This window comes from Buteo buteo, chromosome 15 (genome assembly GCF_964188355.1).
Source record: "Buteo buteo chromosome 15, bButBut1.hap1.1, whole genome shotgun sequence".
Lineage (NCBI taxonomy): Eukaryota > Metazoa > Chordata > Aves > Accipitriformes > Accipitridae > Buteo > Buteo buteo.
Window position 1 is genome coordinate 4,182,149 of NC_134185.1, and position 20,188 is coordinate 4,202,336.

Below are 20,188 nucleotides of genomic sequence, written 5' to 3' on the forward strand. Positions count from 1 at the left end.
ATTTCAAAAGGATATGCACACCTTTACTGTAGACCAAGGTAAGTTTGTTTTAATAAAACTGTTGAGGACAGCTGCTCTGAATGTAAATGGAAGGGGTTTATATGGATGTAACTGAAAATTCTTATTTAATCATATCTGCTACAGGCAATGCTTGTGGAATATTCATTTCAGTCCTCTGTACACAGAATTTGACTCATTTAATTACAAATGCAGACTAGCATTGTTCTAAGCCAGTCCAATTTACTTTGTGAACAATTTACATAATTATAAAAATGTGCTATGGTAGTGTAGGTCTTTTTTGTAGTTAATTTTCAGCCATAAAAAGAATGTAAGTATTTCAAAATATGTAAGACTACCTTATGTAAAGGTATCTAAAAGCTGTACTGGTCCTACTAAAGAAGTTTAAATAAACTTATTGGATGTCCACAGATTCTATAAAACCTTTAAGGAAGCACAGGTTCACTTCAGAAACTTAGCCGTCAGGTTGAAGTTAGGAATACTGTCACTAAAATCAAGGAAGAGAGATGCTTGCAGAGAACAGTTAAACTCAAATCTGGATTTCCCAAGGGAAATTACACCCTTAATTTAGACATCTCAGGTGCCTCACATGACTTGGATTCAGGTTTCACCACACTTGGTGTTTGGTTACATCTGCAGGCAGGAACATAACTCAGTTCCATGATTCCCTTGTCCTAAACTAACTGATACTGCTTAAAGCTGGATTTAAACTTGGGTTTAAATTGCTTTTGGTTTACTAACTCTGTGGCCTTCACACTGCAGAAACACACCAAATCAAGTGAGTATGTGTAGTCCTTTGTCCTCCCATAATTGCAGAAGCGTGCTTGGATGTAGACGGCTTCTTCCTCGGTGCATGGGGAACATTCCGCCAGCAGTTGCCATGCTGTACCACAGGCAGCCGTGGGATACACTCAGACATCCCACTGATTTATGTAGTAAAGCTCAGTACTAAGGAGGACTCTGAAGAATGCTTGCCAGCTTCATCATTTAGAACTAGGCTAGTCTAATTTGGCATTCAAACCTAGGTCCTCGTTACAAGGAATACTTCTGTGGGGGAGAAAAACCCTGTGTGAAGACAAATGTGTGCATGATGCAAGCTCTTGTTTTCTGTTATGTATTCTTCTACTTACAGGCATTCTATGGTTAGAGTAGTGTTTAGGGTTTTTTTTTTTGGTTTTTTTTTCCTCACTCCTGTCAACAGGCTTAGTTTATTCAGTTTCAGCTTTTTTTCTGACTTTATTCTCCAGGAGTCAATTCCTCCGTTGGAGTAAATTTTAAAGTTCCCTGAAGATAAATGAAGTATCTGTTACATGTGAAGAGTTCCTTAAAGAAATAACCTCTATGCTAAGTTCTGGGAAATGGAACAATATTGCAATAGGAGAGACAAGCTGAATGTTGCTGATGAATGTCTCAGCAAGTGGTCCTAAAACAGTTTGTGAGTTCTTAGATTTTTTTTTTTTTTTTTTTCTCTCCTTTGGAATCTGGCCTTGTAGTTTTAATACATGAACAAAAGGTACTTCTTCCCAAATAGGTTTGAAGGCATGCCAAGCTCTAATTATTCATACTGAAAAGATTTGGGTGAATACAATTTTATTACACAAAATTTTGCATCTTCATGAAAAGCATCTTCCCCCTAAGGCACAAGTAGGACCTAAGTTTGTATTCTTCTCTGAATACAACCTGGTAACATCGCAACAATGTAGTCACCTTTGGTAAAACTTGTATTTTTGGCCTAAGGCCATCTTCCTACCATAATTTTTATGATTAAGTACATTCTTTACTATGTATCTATGTCAGATATTATTGCTGTAATAATTATAGATTATATCTGCTGATTCAGACATGAACTCTAAATGCATTTGAATAATTTTGCACGTGAAAATATAGCCTTACTAAATAGTTTCAGGATACCACTTTAAGTTGTTAGAATGTGGTTGGTTCCAGCACTAATAATAAGTTCCAGCACAATTAGTCAATGACTAATTGTCAAGATTAAGTTAAGTACTCAGTTAAAATAACCAACAGGATATATCTGGATTCTACTTACCCGGAAAAGGAAGAAACCAGAGCAGTTCCTAGCTACTCCAAGCTTCATCAAAATGGCACGTTCATGCTAAGTTGCTTGGCCTTGCTCCAAAATTAAATCAAACCATCGTGTCCAAACCACATTTGATGTGCCAAAAATAAACAATTTACAGATTGATGCAAATGTTACGCTTGATGCACTACACAGCTACATCTGTTTTAAGAACCTTCCATTTATTTAAATGCTGGCCTTTCTAGGAGCTAGTGTTTGATTCTGCATTCCTAGTAAACAGTAAAATTTATTTGAATTGCAGTGCATGAAGATACAAATAGTCATGCAAACACGGTCTGATAGATTCTTCCTTTCAACTGTCATTTTCCATTAGTGCACAAATTCCTTGACTCCCCAAAATACCTATATACACAAGGTTATGTAGGATGTTGACTTGCAACGTGTGTTAGATCATCAGTAGCCTGTTTTAGAGGGCATGTAACAGCTTGGTTTGGTTTTTGGGGTTGTTTTGGTTTTTTTTTTTTTTGCATGTATTTCTGTCTCGCTTCTAGCTGCAGCCTTTAGACGCTATTGAATTCAGAGTTCATTTACATCTGAGATCATGACTAGATAGCTCTAGGCAGACATCGAGCTTACATAAATCTGTGGAATTGCTGACTTAAAAGTATAACGTTGGTTAAATCCTGAGAATGTTTACTCCTAGATGAAAGGCAAATAAAGTACATGGATGCAGAGATACAGATTAAATACGCACTTAATTTGCCTTCCCAGATTATTGTGCCTATTTATTCAGCAATAAATATGAATAAAATACTTGTCATTTTATTATTTCATTTTTATGTTGCCTGACAGTATTGAAATTGAGCATTAAAATAACATAATGGTGAGTAGCTCTGCAGGAACTCAGAATCCTGGATGTGTTAATATAATTGTAGCTATTATGTTGATAAAACTGATGGTCGCATATATCAGTTAGTCTTGCATAGGCGAATTTATAGAAGTTACTTTCTGAGAATTTGAAACTATTCATAACTGGACTTAAAAGTATTTGTCATTGTAGTATTCTATTTTTAAATCAAACTTGGGCAAATTAGCTGGATAGAAAGGACACAACAGTAGGAGACACTGGCTAATACTGAAACTTGTAAATTCTTAGACATATTTGTTACTATTTAAAATGGAATTTTAACTGATATTTCTTGGACTATCTATGCTTTGTCTTCCTGAAATTTTTAAAAAAAACAAGCACAGCATATTCAGCCTTTTGATCTAAAATAAAGTTGCCCTTTAAGCCCGAAGGGCTTATACAGCCTAGTCTGTTTGTAGGGCCTTAAAGTTTCCTGATACTTTTCCTTTGCTCTTCCCCTTCCTTTTTCTAATATTTGCATTATATAAATTTTAAATTAACATATTTCACTGCTTTATAGATGTTTTCAGACTGCACGTAGGATTTTAGCATATTCATACAGAAGTATTGGGCAAACACCTGTAATTCCCAGCACAGCTACCTAAAACCTGGCTTTCATCTTTTCATTATGTGTAATGACTTTCAAAGACATATGGGTACTTCAGTCTAAAACAAGCCAGGTGATGTGCTTTGACTTGGTTCGGAGAATCACCTTTCAGCTTTTCTCATCCCTAATCAGCTGTTTGACCATGTACTTCTTTCTTGTACGATATGAAAGCCACCAAAAGCCATGTATTTCCTGCATTACAGTTAGGATGGATTCCATATGAAAGAAAGAAGAGAAAGAAAAACAATGGTAAATGTTCAGAATTTTTTCTTCATTGTGTATTTCTTTGTGTCATTCATGAAACAATAGAACATGCGGCAAGCTGTCTGTAGTATGGCAGTACAGTTATATACACGCATTTTTCTATCCATAGGAAGACAAAGTAAAGTATGCCTTTTAATAGATAAGGACATACACATTCTGACACTATTAATCTTAGCATTGTTCCTCTAAGCCTGGACTGGACTGATGTTTTACTGAATTCTACAAATCCAGCTCTATTTCAGGTCTGAATAACTTAACTGAATTTTTGTACTAACACTTTACAGAGTAATATATGCACAGAAATGTATTTTTCTGGAGTGGTAATGAATACTTTACAAATCATATGATACAGCTGTTGATATGTTCGCAACTGGTAAATATAAGCAATAGATCAAGACATTGATTTATTTACTTTGAAATGTATGTATTTTGGATTAAAATGACATTATTAAAAATAGGAACACTTTAGGACCATATAGCACTAAACATTGTGAATGGTACACCTCCACATTATTTTTTTGACGTTGGGATTGTCAGTGGGATTGGAGTTGGAGGTAAAGTATGGACTTTTTTTTGTTCCTGGACCATTACATGTATTAGTACTTGGTTATTTTAAGGCATGTTATAAAGTGTCAAGAGTGTGGAGAAAATGTCCAAGCCAAGACAACTAATACCACAAAAGTATAGCAGGAAGTATTCTCTCTGCATCTTTTTGACAGTTATTTTGGCCCCTTTACTGAAAATCTGAGTGCTTCCTAAGTATTCAGTAGCAGTTGGGGTTTTTTCCTCTTTTCCTCTCCTATAGAAGATATGAAGTGACATCAAGCTTTTCTGTTGGCTTTGCTGCTTAGGAGTGCTTAGTGTGTGTGCACATGCATATACATAATTCCTTTTTGGTGTAATTTTTGCCAAAGTTCCCTCATTTGAGTGACATTTTTGCCCCATTTACATCAATGTTAAAATTTCCATTAACTTCCCCAAGGCTGGGATTCCACCTGTGTTGTCCAAGTTCATTCTAGTTCAGTCTAATGTATTTTAAAGCATTTATATTTTAATTGCTTCAGTGGAATGCAGCTGTCATGACCAAGAAATCTTGCAGAGGGCAGAAAGGATCATCTAGCAAGGAACAATCCCACATAAGGGCTTACACAACAGAATAGAGATACTAAGCTCTACATTCAGTGAGAAATAGCATGGTAAGGGGTGTTTCAAATTAATCTCCTTTTAAAAGACTGATTTCAAATAGAATACTGCTGCTTTTAAAGAGTTTTGTCGTTTACAGCTTCATTCCTGCATATGCGTTGTCGTAAGAAACACACGTTAAAAATGTGGGTCTAACTAATGAGATGGAGACAAATCTGTTAGCACCGCACAGACAAGAGTGAATTATGCTACTTGGCTGGTTTGGATATCTAATTGTGCCGAAAAAGAAACAAAGATTGAAAGTGAGTGTTGGCGATAACAAAGAATTTTCTACAAAAAAAAAAGTCTGTCCCTTTGCCCCCCAATCCTCTCACCTTTTTCCCCTGCATCTTGCCTGCAACTGCAGTTGTAGGAAAAGCTGTTCAGTGGAGCAGTTCACCCTTGGCGCAGGAGATGGAACATGCTCTGCGCATCTGTGCCAAGTACGGTTTCAAACTTAAGTTTCTCTCTTTTCTGCTTCTTGGTGTATTTGCCTTGGCTCTTGCCTGGATCTGGGTCTAGTCCTGTCTTCTGTGTGCAAGTAAGTGCTTTAGCTAAACTCTGAGATAGCTGGAAAACTGTGTTCCTGCAAAGATAACATGGGATATCATCCATTTGCAGTGGGTGCTTCAGCTCCTATCATTGGTGTTTCCAGTACTTTCTGGGTACAAAGGAGATGAGGTGATGTATAGACAATGTTTCCCTGGCGTGCACCGGTAACTGCGCAGGTGAACAAGAGTGCAGGCTGTTGGGATTTCTAAGCTGTTTATGGTAACAGAGATGTTTTGCCAGTTGTGGCTTTGCTTCTTAGGCAGAGAGAGAAGCCCTTTTTTGGTTCATGACAGAAGTTTGTAAACAGTAAGGTTTTCCTTGTTGCCAATTTTCATGTCACTAGATACTCGAGACTGTATTCGTTAACGTGAACAGCGTTGGCCATAAATACGTATGGTGGCAGTCCCTAGTGTCGAGGTCCTCAACTAGTATAAATCGGTGCAATTCCTTTGATTTATGTGAACTGGCATAATCCTGTTGAGTTGAAGATCTGGGCCAGAGTACAGGAAGCATATGTGTTAGCCAGGGAAGGCTGTAGTTGTTTCTAATTCTTCTACTCACTGCTTTCCTACAGATGTGGAGTGTTTTGAAGTTGACGTGGTCCAAATAAGGTATATTTATTTTTCTATTTGGAGTGTCAATACCTCGGTAAGTGGAACAACATCCTTGGTTTAGGGGTCATGTTTCATTATTGTTTCACAGGAAATGAAGACCCAGTTTGGATCTGGACTTTTGAGCAATACTGAAACTTTGAGGGACAGAAATACAAGGAAGAACTGATTGTATGTGCGAAGTGTTAAACAATTAAAATGTTTAGCTAATTCAGAACTTAAATTCACTGAAATTAGTAAGACTCTGTATATTCATGCAACAACAGCTGAATCCAGATATTTAGGGCATGTACAATGAAGTAAACCAAAAAGATTTTAAGAATTTTGTAGCTTGAGAGAGCAATGAGAAATGCAGTTCTTTTCAAACCAAAAATGATAATGCCTTTCACTAGGAGCAGAGCTTTTACAAAGGGTCTTTCAACTGAGGATCTCGTAACTGTGCTTGAAACACTGACTTAGGGCTCAACACTGAAGCCTTTATCAAATGAACAGTCGGGAGGGGAAGGGAGTGCTCCGATGATTTGTCAGCTGTAGGATTGGGCTCTTGCGCCTCGCCCTGCGAGGTAAGGCAGCTTTACTTTCTATAATTTACAGAATGAGCAAGCGAGAAGTGTGACTTGCCTAAAGTTACACCACAAGTCTGTGGCAAAGTTGTGGAATAAAACACTCTAGCAGACATGTACGTAAGCTGCAATTTCATCTTTCTCTCGTGATTCTAAGTTGGGAAGAACAACAACTGTTTTGAAATTTAAACCAGAAAGATAATCATGTCTTTCCATGTGATTTGTTGGTTATCCTGGCTAGCTACCTTGGTTGAAATGAGGAAACGCTTAAACACTTTTCAAAACGGATGGGGGGGTGGGGAGGGGTGCAAAATGCTAACCCTATGAATTTTCTGACCTGAAGACCAATTGGCCTAAATTGATGTTAAGCTAATGAATTTTCATATAATAGTCACCACCTTACTTTTTTTCCCGTCAGAATGATTCTACTAGAAAAAGATAAAATATGTCTTGGATATGTATAAATGTGTTTAATTAAAGCCTAGTCTCTCTGTCTTCTGTGTATCTATTTCTAGTTGTTTTACTTTCGCTGTCCTTCTATCTGGTTTACATCTTTAAAATGCAATACGGAAAACTGCCACAAGCACAGTTGGAGAACCTGAGAAAAGTGCAGTTTCACACATTCAGATGAGAGCCAGTGGCAGTGCTCAATCTCACCATTTCATCACAGACAGATGATATTACAGTGCAAGAGCGTTGAGGTTTGTAAATGAGAGATTTTAAAAGGCAAAACAAATGTCAGCGAACTGCTGTGCTTTGCAGCATCAGTGCCATAAATAGGTGCACTCTCTTGGTTACTTGGGTGGCTGTTTTTTAAATTTATGATAAAGTATGTAAAATTAATGATGTGTGCTTACACTTAAGTGATAAAAGCTAGTTTCTGCCGGTGTGCTAATGTACATAATTGGTTCTTTACAACTAGAAACCAGATACTCTTTCATTCATGTGTTCATGCTCTGGCAGTTTAATTTATGGAACTGTTTTTTGGCGGGGGGGGGGAGTAGGGGGAAGGAGGAAAAAAACCATTTCTTACCTTGTTACTGGACTTGGGATATACAAGTATGATTATGTAAAATCTGTGTCTGGGTGGCTGTTTGTCCTTTCTTGCAGAGTATTCTGTGCTCGCTGAGTGGGAGGGTCACACTGTGAGACTAATAAGGACAGAGCTGCATCCCCCTCTACCACTCTTTGGAGACTCACTCCAGCAACTCCTCGGCACTACGGCAGCTCTGTACAGGCATTTTCAGTGCTTCTGGGGGACACGCTAAAATAAAAATTAAAAGGTAAGCTACTCTTTATTTGTAGTCAGTTGGCTAAACATCTCACACGCGCCCACGCGCTACGATATTCCTGGGCTGTTTTGTGGCAGGGTTTGTTTTTTCTTCTGAACTGCCATTTAAGTTTATCACTGATTTTGCCAACGTTAACTGTGTCCTATACAAACATCATGTGCACAGCAAGCTTTCGATGTACTGTCACCAGTCTGTGCTGTAGGATTCTGCTGGTGGCTGTGTAAATACATTGTACGTGTTTGTGGGTGACTACAGGTATACGCTAATGAAAACGCTCCTAAATTTGCAGTGATTTTTTCCAAACCGGCTGAAGCGTTGCGAACTGCCACAATGCTGAGCGTGCCTATTAAATGCACGCGCGTCTTTACATTTAAAAAACCAATCTGTTGGTGTGGATCACTTTAATTAGCAGCCGGACGGCGTGGCCTACGCCCGCCCAGCTGGAAGGCACTCGGGAGCCGGGGCAGGGGCGGGAAGCGGCCGGCGGTGCCCTCCGGGGAGGGGGGAGCGCGGAGGCGGCAGCTCTCGGGCAGACGGCGGGGACGTCGGGCTGCCCGTCCCGTCCCGTCCCGTCCCGTCCCGCTGCCCGGCGCGGTCCGGCGGCAGAGGGCTCCCTCGGTCGCGGTGGGCGCTCGGCCCCGGGCCCGCCGGGCTCCCGGCCCCGCTCCGCCCCGGGGCTGCGGAGGAAGCGTCGGCGGGCGCCTGCCCCCTCGCTCCGCTCGCCGCGGTGGGCCGGCGGGTTCCGGAGGGACGGGGCGGCCGAGCCCGGGCCGAGGGGCGGCGGGTAGGAGCCCGGGGAGGGGGAGCCGGGCGCTGCCGCCCCGGTCCGGCGCCTCGCCGCTCCCCCCGCCCGGCCCCGCCGGCCGAGCGACCCGGTTGCCTTCCCGCCTGGCGCTGGAAACCCTCCCTCCAGCAAACCCCAGCGGGTCCGACAGAAACGCAACGGCCCGTCCTGCCGCCTTCGGGCCCGAGGCGCCGGTCGGGTGAGGGAGCCGAGCCCCCCGGAGCGGAGAGGAGCGGAGCCGAGCCCGGAGGTGCGGCGGGGGGCGGGGGGTGGCGGTTTAAGTGGCGAGAGCCCTTCAGAAAATGAGACCGCTGGAGCGGCAGCTCTAGTGAATTACTGAGGGCTGCTTGTAGAGCAGGTGCAGGAAATTAAATGATAATGTTATCTGAACGTGTATTCACTCCGCTGCTGCCGGGGAGGTTGGAAAAGTTAATGACGGTGTAGTCGCTGTCAGTACGGGTGACTGACAGAATAGCTCTGATGATGAATAAGGTGCCTTGCAAAAATAACTGTAAGAATTGCATCCTAGGTATGCCGTTTGGTTTTCTTACAGAAGATGCGATTAGAAAAATATCTGTTGTTTTCTCCGTTTCATTAAATTCACGTGTAGCTGTACGTTGCAGTCGGCTTAGAAGAAAAACTGATGCTGTCTTTAGAGGACAAAAGACACCTTGTTCAAGCCAGACTGTATTTTTGTGAGATTTAAGCTGTGAACTCAATACGGGCTGCTCTAGGCGCTTGCGTATTTAGCAAGGCAGAGAAATACCGTGTTTGGGGTCTTTTTTGCACTTAAACAATTGCGTGTTGTCCTTCTTCGCTTTGAAGACTACTTCGGCAGTCGCTGGCAGTGTTGTGACACCAAGCAGTTTAGCTAATACATTTAAAATTGAAAACCTGGGAGAAAATCAAAGAAAATTAGTCGTCGCTAATGAAATGAAAATTTAGTGCCTTTACAACTAATACCTTTGAGTTAAACTCAGAAGTAACACGCTAGAAATATTAATAAAGAACTAAAGGAGTATGTTTGTCATTTATTTCTAAATTTACGCAAGTCTCTTTGTAGCCCTTTACAACAGATAAATGATACACTTTGCATGTGACTAGCGACTTCCTCTTTTCTTTACAGTTAAGAAATTCTTGTTTGTAGCTTTCTGATGGGGTGAGGGGGAAAGGATAAGACGACATTGTTCTGAATATGATTATTTTCTGTTTCAGATTTGTAGCTGATTGTTCACATGTGTCCAGGGGGAGATGATGTACGTTGGATCCTGCATAGTTCGGCTTTGTATGGCAGTCTTCCTCCTCCTTCCTGTTTCTACTTCTGTGGCTGTCAGTGACCAGACAGGTACTTCCATTTGTCTCGTCCATCACAGACCAAAGGCATAAATCTCATGACTGAACAAATTTGAACAAATAATGATGGTACATGGAAAATAAGCAGTGTGAGCAGATAAAATGATACGAGACTTTTTTTAATCTCTTTTTTTAACAAGTCTAAGTTTGAAGCAGTTCCAAAACAGCCTTTCTGTTTCCTGTGCTTGGAAGATTCCTGTTTGGAAGCAGCTGTAGTTCCTAGGAGTTTTGTTTTGTATTTTTTCAACTTACCATACAAAACAAGATTCTAAATCAGATCTTGCAAAACTTTTGTGAACAAAATTATGTGGCTTTATTAGAGCGGATTGGTGACCACGTTGACCTAAACAGCCTAATGCTCATGTTAACCTCACCTAAACTTAATCCCCTGACCAGGTCGTACATTTCACAGATGTAGAGTTAGACAAAACCTTGTGCCTAAAAAGACGGGGAAAGGAATATAGTGGTATTGTTTAATCTAAAAGCTCTTACCCATCTTCTGCAAATTTTCTCATACTTCTCTGTTTTATTCTTTCTCTTATTGGTCACGTGTTATCTAGCTCTCTCACTTAAACTCTACATTGACTCTCCAGAGTGTGGTAAATTCTGTCATAAAGGCACGACACGTGTGCTTGTAGAATAAGGAATTGTCAGTTTTCTAGAATTGCTCAGCGTCAACACATACTTCAACTTTCTAGAACTTTCCTACAATTATGAGCAAGGAGAACATACTTGTTGCTATTTAAATAGAAATACTGTTGTTGGTTTTTTTTTTTTTGAAAATGAAATTTATTTTTAGTAATGCTGTTTTTCCAGAAATGTGATGAAAGATAATAGATGCTGTACATATGCAACAACTTTGAACAACATATACAACACATTTGAAACTCAGACCCAAGAAATGTAAAAAGTCAATGACTAGGATAATAATCCTTTTACTTCTCCTGGAAACAATAAATAGTAACGTTTAATAAATAATAACCGTAATGTGTGGGCTCTAAGGTAAGAATAATGCGTTGTGAAGAGTCTGAATTTAAATCAAAGACTTTTTTGCCTTATATTTTTAGGGCAGCAAGGCTAAGTGCTCTACTGATGAATTATTCTTAACCTCTGTGAGACAGTGAGCCTACATCATAGCTGTGCAATTATTCTCTTCAGCTGTCTGAGAGAAGCGGAACGGGTTGCCTTCTCAGTCATTACTAGCTGGTGGATTGTAGAAGGGAAGTTTTAAAAGTGCTAAAAGGGTGTGAGTGCACCTAATAATATAAATTAATAAATTGAAACTTGAAAAATTTTGAAACAAAATGTCCAGGAAGCATTGTCTCTTTTTATATATTTTTTTTTCCTAATGAAAAGGTGTTTTAGTAAAAGGTGGACCAGTCATAGAAGATGTGACAGATACACTGAACTGCTAATAAACGGTGTATCTGAACTGTATATTACATTCTGTTAGAAGTTTGTGGCTAGGCGGCCAGCAGGGAAGCTGCAGTTTTCCTTAATCTGATTGCCACAAATGGATCAAATATGGGTCAAATTGAACCGCTGGAAAGAACAGGAGAGATTGAACCTCTCCTGAGAATAACTGATGGCGTGCAATTGAAAGAGGCTTCTGCAGTTTGAGGTGATACAGGCAGATGGTGAGAAATAACAAGTAGATAGCTGCCAGATTGAGCTGCTCTGCCGACAGCAGAGAATAGGCTCAGAGTGAAGCCTCAAGTTGATAACAGGAAAGAGATTCTTTTAGAGACTGAAGGGATGGTTACTGTCCAAAAAAGAAATACAAATTATAGACGAGAAAGCAGGCGCTGAGAAAGTACAGACCCTGCCACAGTGCAGCAGTAAGGGGTACAGGTATGTTTGCAAGCCTTTTATTAATCTGCCCTGTTCAGCTGAATCGAGGACTCAGCAACTCTGCAAAGTTGTCTTGTACTAGTTTGATAATTTGTATGCAAATGCATCTGTTACAAATTGGAAATGTACTTATTTCAAGAAAAGAGTAATATCTACCTTTTTTTTTTTTTTTTTTTTTTAGTTCTTTCTTTCATTAACTGGCTCTTCCTTGGGCCTTTGTTTTCTCTCATGTACCAGTTCTGTTTGGATCAGCATCTGTCCTTCAGGATCTGCCTAGGCAATCTTTTTGGTTTTCTTCCTTCAACAACATACGCATAGCATTTACTTCTCACTGTGTTAATATGAAAGCTTTTCCAGCAAAGCCCATTTAGATAGGATCTTGGATTATTGCATTTACATCCTGAATTTTCTCAACTGATTTACTTGAGTAGCTTTCAAAACGCAAGGAAAAGTGTAAATTAAAGTTAATTTGAAGGGGAGGGGAGCGGGCTTGTGTTAGGGGAAGGAAATATCTTGTGCAAGAAAAAGGATTAACTTGTGTGCATGTGTAGGGGAGAGCCTTCTGAGCTGGCATTCCGAATATACTTCGGGACTTACTCATTGGGTCAATATTGTAATAAATAAATACCAGTATTGGAAAAAAATGTCAGAGAGTGACAGAGTATGCTGGATCTTCTCGGAGCAGTCCTCCTTAGGCTCTGAACGTGTGCCAGTAACCATTAGATTCACATCAAGGATTTCTTTCAGTTCTCACTTGTCTGGAAGTTTTGATACGCTAATTCTTCATCAGAAGGAAGCACTCCCTTCTAATGACAGAATATAGCAAATGTGAGGGCCAGGGTTCAGGAGTTCTCCACAATCATGTTTTTGATCTGACTTCAAGAGTATTTTCTTCATGTTGTCAACGTTTTGGTTTTTCTTTTTGTTGTTGGGAACGTTTGGGTTTGGAGTGTGGGCATGTAGCGTGGATGTGTCTTTCTGTAGTGACACATGGAGTTCTAATTTGATCATTCCTGAATGCTTCATATTAAGAATATTAATACTTTGTCTCATTCCCAGATCATTGCTGCTTTTTCAGCTTTCTTTTACAGTTACTGTTTCTGAAAGTCACTTGCTAACCCATGAAAAATGTAATATAAACAAAGTCCTGGGACTGTCAGGCATGGTGAATTTCCATTGCCTTTTGACGTGGAATGTGTTGTGAAAAGCATTGGCTCTAGATCATAATTTTAGATAGGCACTTTAACCCAAATACAGTGAGTGGTTTCAAGTATGCAAATCAGTTCAGCTTTTTGGTTTTCATGTTTTAGTACGGCTGGATACTTCTCCAAATCAAGATAATGGCTCTACAGTAACTCTCATATACAATGTATTCACGTCCTTCATGTATACAAGTATTAATATTCTGAATATTTAAGGCTGGATCCACAAACTATTGTTAGCATTGCAGTATTTAAGTGATCTTGCCACCCTTGGATTCCTTAACTTGTAGTTAAATACTAAGTCTTCTTGGGCAGTGAATAAGGAGCTTTAGGTATCTACAAGAATGTGGGTCATGAAAGCCTGCACACTGTGGAAAGCCACTTCAGCTAGTGAGTAAGCAGTACATAAGAGAGATCCCAGACCACGAAGGGGAACTTTCTCAGCTACACACATTATCCCAGTGTGAAGCCTGTAAACTAGATCAGCCCCTTTTTTTTTTTTTTTTTTTTTTTTTTTTGTAAGGTAGAGGAAGAAAAAAGCATCAACTCCTACAGCCAAAATATTCACTTGGGATGTCATAGAATCATAGAATAGTTTGGGTTGGAAGGCATATTTAAAGCTCATCTAGTCCAACTCCCTTGCAATGAGCAGGAACATCTTCAACTAGACCAGGTTGCTCAGAGCCCTGTCCAACCTGAGCTTGAATGTTTCCAGGGATGGGACATCTATCGCCTCTCTGGGCAACGTGGGCCAGTGTTTCACCACCCTCACAGTGAAGAACTTCTTCCTTATGTCTAGTCTAAATCTACCCTCTCTTAGTTTAAAACCATTACCGCTTGTCCTACTGCAAGAGGCCCTGCTAAAAAAGTCCCTCCCCGGCTTTCTTGTAGGCCCCCTTTAGGTACTGGCAGGCTACTGTAAGGTCTCCCTGGAGCATTCTCTTCTCCAGGCTGAACAACCCCAACTCTCTCAGCCTGTCTTCACAGGAGAGGTGCTCCAGCCCCCTGATCATCTTCATGGCCCTCCTCTGAACCCACTCCAACAGGTCCGTGTCCTTCTCATGTTGGGGACACCAGATCTGGATGCAGTACTGCAGGTGGGGTCTCAGCAGAGCAGAGGGGGAGAATCCCCTCCCTCAACCTGCCGGCCACGCTGCTTTTGATGCAGCCCAGGATACGGTTGGCATTCTGGGCTGTGAGCACGCGTTGCTGGGTCATGTCCAGCTTTTCATCCACTGGAACCCCCAAATCCTTCTCCGCAGGGCTGCTCTCAATCCCTACGTCCCCCAGCCTGTATTGATACTGAGGGTTGCCCCGACCCATGTGCAGGACCTTGCCTGCCAAAGCTGTTATGTTATTTCCATAACCATCTAAATAGTCACCAGACTTGAAGTTGACTTCCTTCCTATATCAACAAAGTTGTAGATTCAGTCTCCTTCATTCTTCTTCCTACCCTTGTCGTAATTAACATGTATATTGTGATGTAATGTGATGTGGCTTACCAAGTAAAAAAGGAAAACAAAAAAATCACATCTGACTTTTTGGTACTTCTATACATGAGGTTACAGGTATGTAGGAAATCTGAATTCTTGACCCTATTTGAAAGCAGGCCGGGTGGGTTTGGTTATCTTCAGTACAAACACCTTTGAGGTGGGCTCGTTGGATTTCATTGCTGACACTTGCAGGTATGTCACACACTCTGAAGAGGTCCCCTATGCCTATATATTTATGAAGCCTGATCCAGTAAGTGTGAGACAAATCCTAGCTAATACAGGTTTTTGCCTGCAGCCTGAGTCCGACATAGGATGTGGGTATATGTTAGGTGGGACTTTGCTGTTTGGCCACGTTCATTTGGCCGGTCATGCTTACTGATGGAAAATTCAGTGCTCTTGCAATGTGCGTGTGAGTGGTGTTAGATGGCAGCTGAAAACTTCACCTGAACATCAAGTTTAATTATAAAGTAGCAGATAGGTACTTGTAAAGTGAATCTAGCTGTTACAGGTTACACTTGATCTGGAGGAGCCAAGAGTGCTTATTGGAAGCTACAGTTCCCAGTCAGGAAGTGCACACAAGAGATGTCTGTAAGAGTGAGACAGAAGCATGCACCAGAGACTCCTCTGTCCTCGTTTGCACGGAAAGGAAAACTGGGCATGGGGCCTAGATGGAAGCTGCAGTGTGCTTCAACAGGTGCCCTGATCGTTGCAGGAATTCAGAACATGCCATTGCATGTTGCAGCAGATATGTCTAGATGAAACGCCCTTTCTTTTTTTTTTTCTTTTTTTTTCCATAATGCTATTAGAAAACAAAAAAAATGCTTACAGGCATCTTATGGCAGAGACAAAAGATGAGTGGGGTGTGATATATCTGCTTGATCTGCATAAATACATATTTTTTAAATTATTAGGTTGATTTTATAATAATGAGCTCCTATGTAGAGCTCATTGATTTCTAAAGATTAAGGTCTGTAGTTTGTCCTATGGATAAGTGATCTGATTAACTTATATGTATGTTAACTTTAGGTTTGACATCACTATTTTAATATGAATTGTTGACTTCAATCAGACAGACCCAGTTTTATCACATGTAGAGCAGTATAGTGTATAAATGTAAGCTTGTTCTTTTTATTGCTTCATTAGTTTTATAGTAATGTATACTAACAGGGCAGGTAGGTGCATGGTTTCCATGACTGGATTAGCAGTAAGGGTTTGTCTTGTTCTTTTTCTTTCCTCAATGTCTTCATGTAGATCTAATTCAGCTATCCACAGGATGAATGGGTAAACTGTTTTGTCTCAGGCCAAAGAAAATTTAAAGATCTGCCAGCAGTACTAAAAATCTTGGAAGAGGCTAACTACTTGACTGTACAAACTGTAACTTGTAGAAAGAATTTTCATCAGTCTATAGCAATGACAGTTGTCAGTCTTGGTATGGAGAAATTTGGGATTTAGTATTTTAAAGTTTTGCCTTAGCTCTCTGGTAAAAAGAATAACATTGAGCAAAAGGAGTGCATTGGCAGCATGAAGTAGGAGAAGATTCATACTAAACCTTTCAGTTCTTCAGGACATGTGGATTACAACCAAAAAAGTAACACTTAAATGGCCTATGCTGTGACTTTTATGCCACTGATAAAAATAGGTCCACAGAGTGCTGTGGCATGTGAGGAATCGTTGCTATCATCTGGATAACACAGAAATTAAGGCTTGAGTCTTTATTTGGACTTGGAAGAAAGTGACTCAGGAGAATAAGCTAAAACTCCCTAGTCTTTCACTGCTCAGCCCTCATGAAAGTTAATGCTGAAAAAAAAAAAAAAAAAGCATGGTTGTGTCCCAGGTGCTCTAGAGCTTACTATAGCAGTTGAAGGTAAAATCAGCAATAAGTAATATCTGGCTTCTCTTATTATAAGTACTGTAAAGTAATTTAACGAAAAAGGGAAGCTGCCCCATAGTCTTTATATCTATATTAAAAAAAACTTGGTTAGAAAACATGTAGATGTAAGAGAAACGTTTGTCAGCGTGTGTGCGATATGCTGTTGTGGCTTCAGCCATAACAGGCTTCCTTTACACCAATATATTTCTTTTAGCTATACTGTGTAAGTGATTGAAGGCTAAGGTTTGTAGATTGAAGGGTTTCTAAGGTGAGCCTGTTTCTGTCCCATAGCCTCTGTGTGTGTATACCAAATGGTGTGTTGAAATTGCTATGTTAGTATGTAATTCCAGTGAATGCTTTTTATGCTACATAAAACTCCCTGCAAACCAAGAATGATGAAAGATTTCATTTCAGTTTCAGAGATTTCGACATGAGTATTCTTTATAGTTCTGTGTCTTTTCTGGGGAAAGGGAATTTACAGTGTTTTTAATGCATATGTTTCATCTCATTTGTCATGAAACTTTGCATCTATCTACCTGTATAGGTAAATGTGTGTATACACACATATTTATGTATATATATGAAGGAAAGAAAGAATACATTCTCTTAGACCCTTAGAAATAAATTAATTTATGAGCGATGTTACTTGTAATTGTAGATTGCAGTTTAGATATAAAGGACATGGAACGTGATGAATCTTATGAAAAAATGTCTTACACGTGGTCTGTTCTTTAAATAATTGACATAGCTTTCATTTACCATGCTGTCAAGAGGTGTCTTTATAACTGTATTATATAATTTAGTTTCACTTTTACTGGTTATTTTTAATTAGCCATTCTTAATCCAGATCAAATACTATAACATATTTAATAGAATTTAAAACTTCTGGAGGGTAATATGCTTTCTACATTACTACAGAATGAATGACAGATTTCACATGCTTTAAGATTACAAATACAGCTATTTTGAATGCCAATGTTCAGTCTAGATGCTCTTGGAAATGTTTAAATATAGATGATTTCCAGGTTAATGGTTGGACATTCGTCCTTACTTTTTTCATTGAACTGACACTTCAGAAAATCCCCTTGACCTTCTCTGTTCAGCAGCTTCAGATATACCTTGGCCATCTTTTTAGTTGCGTCGGCTCATCATGGAGCTCTGTGCTTGATAAGCACATGGGCCAAATCCTGCTTGTAATCTTCCGTTTGATAGTTTTACTAGGGTTTAGCGGGGCTATTTGTGAAGTTTGTTAAAGAAAGAACCCTATTTCTGACCCACACACAAAAGTGACATTTTTCTGTATTTGCTTCTTAGAAGTGTGTATTCCTGGTTATATATAACAAAAAAAAGAGAAGAAAGGGCTTTATGCAAGTAAATAATACTGCATATTAATAATACAGTGTTTGCTCTAAGTGCTCAGTTAGATTTGACCTTAGAATTTACCATGTTCCAGATTTTAGAACATTCTGTTTTTTTACCTAAATACTTTAGTTCAGATTTAATGCTCTGTAAAGCTGCTTAATTTTCAACCATTTTTTTTTCCAGAATATAAGTATTGCTCACATTGTTTATTATATGACATGATTATATCCTTGTTAATCCACATTCTGAAATTACTGTTCACTGAAGTAACAGTAGATTATTGTCATGGTAATTAAGCATTTATGTGTTATTGTTTCATATTCATTAATGGGGGGAAAGGAGATTTTCTAATAATATAGCCAGAAATACAAAACAAAATTTAGAACAGTTGTTATTTCTTTATAGAGTATTGTAGATGGAAAGAGCTTGGTAAGAATTTAGTGTTTTTCTTCTGATTATATTGTTCCTGTGAGCTTTAATCATAAACACCTGAATTAAAATGTGTTAAAATTTCTATCTGCTTATATTTTCATAAGTGTAGTATGAAATCTGAAATATCATTGCTCTTATTTTGATTTTGTAATTTGGTTTATTGGTGTTTTTCATATCCTAAAGAAACAAAAAAACCCCCATTCTTGTTAATATTACTGTCACTGTCATGATAGTTTGTTCTGATTCATTTTTGTTTGATAGAATTTTGTTTGGTAGAATTTTATGATAGATACTAAGCTGTATTCTCTTGAAGGTGCTGTGTGTCCTTTAATGAAAACAGTTGTCCATCATCTCAAAAAAATCAACAGAGACAGTCTTGGTGTTTCAGGTAAATGACTGCGCTAATAGGGATATCTAAATTTATTGGCTAGTAGTGGATGTAATCGTAGTCCTGCTAAAGCAGGCTTTAAAACTGAAAGGACAGTACAGAATGCAACCCTCATGGTACAAAAGCTGTTGTTTTTAGGAAGGTGGGGTTAAAACCAGAACATGTTGTTCTTGGGAGGTATTGGTTCAAGGTCTGCATTTCTGCAGATGCTCATTTCTGTTGTTTTTCCCAAACCTCCTTCGTTCTTATCAGTTCAGATGGTAAAAGGAAATAACAAATGCATTTCTCAGGTTGCAAAGTCATCTACTGAGTGAATTTTGCAGATAGCTTCTTTGTTGGTAAAATGAATATTGGAAGTTCTCTGACTAAAAGTACTAGATTTCAAATTGGCTTGTCAATGTGTACTCTAGAAAGGCACCAAGCATGCCAAAAGTCAGTATTTACCTCTGTTTTTTAAATTCCATTAAATAAACTAAATCGTTGTATCATATTTCACAGGGTTTGATCTGGCAGAAAGCTTTTCTTTGAGGCAAACATCTTGTGGAGGGGAAAAAATCTGTTTTAAACTGGGAAGCGCACCTCTTGTCAGAGAGACAAAGTAAGTAAGATACTACTTTCATCCTAAATCTTTAAAAGACAGAACTCAAACTAAATGCTACTAATGAAATGAAACACTGAGCAGTGTATGCAAAGGATGCCACAAAGACAAGTCTGTCTGCTTTCAGGCATTTTCATCTGTAACAGTACTTTCTTTGGGAAGCTTTTTGATTCAGGTGAGTTTTTCTTCTGGAATCTGGTAGGAAGTTAATTGTGAATATCTATTTCTCAATTTTTGATTCTGATACTGAAAACTCTGCTGTTTATACATAAATATTTATAAAACAACTTTCATGGTATGACAACAAGTGTTATTATAATCTTCCCTACATGAAATTGGCTGTTCTCTCTCTCATTACTGCTGGCAGGATTAAAAGAGAGAGAGTGTGTCACCATTTCCTTAAATGCTATTTTTTCATGATTATTTCTACACCACCACCACCACCCCCCCCCGTGGAATTGGCATCTTGCCTTTGAGCAGCAACAGAATGGTGGGTACTCAGTGCAGAGGTGAAATGAGGCAGCATCCTGTTTTGACACAGAGAGGGATGAAAGGCAGAGACTGCATGAAAAATCAAAAGGAAGGTGAAAGAGAGTAAGGCACAATAGGATTGGATGGATTTCGGTTTGCACGGGGACAAGGAAATGGCAAGAAGCAGTTAGGAATGTAGTTTCAAGTTCCCCATGCTCAGTAGAGAGAGAGGATCACCTCGGAGCTTCTTGGTTGAGATGTGCTCCAAGTCATGGGACTGTGGTTTCTGTACAACATGTTCCTGTGATGACGAGGGAAGCAACTGCATTCCCATGCCTTCAGGTTGGGTA

General features: G+C 39.4%; 1 protein-coding gene across 2 annotated transcripts in view; it reads left to right on the forward strand.

The window, feature by feature from the left end:
* Positions 1-5,803: 5,803 nt before the first annotated feature.
* COL19A1 (collagen type XIX alpha 1 chain) overlaps positions 5,804-20,188 on the forward strand; it is a 204,397-nt gene continuing 190,012 nt past the window's right edge. Inside the window, exons 1-7 of one of the 2 annotated variants that reach the window (XM_075046427.1) lie at positions 5,804-6,179; positions 6,774-6,858; positions 7,258-7,443; positions 7,853-8,025; positions 10,034-10,163; positions 18,695-18,769; positions 19,268-19,367. In XM_075046427.1, coding sequence (XP_074902528.1) covers positions 10,070-10,163; positions 18,695-18,769; positions 19,268-19,367 — 269 coding nt within the window. In that variant the 5' untranslated portion in view covers positions 5,804-6,179; positions 6,774-6,858; positions 7,258-7,443; positions 7,853-8,025; positions 10,034-10,069. Of the gene's footprint in view, positions 6,180-6,773; positions 6,859-7,257; positions 7,444-7,852; positions 8,026-8,556; positions 9,069-10,033; positions 10,164-18,694; positions 18,770-19,267; positions 19,368-20,188 lie in introns of those variants that run through there. The other variant, XM_075046428.1, reaches the window with a different exon arrangement.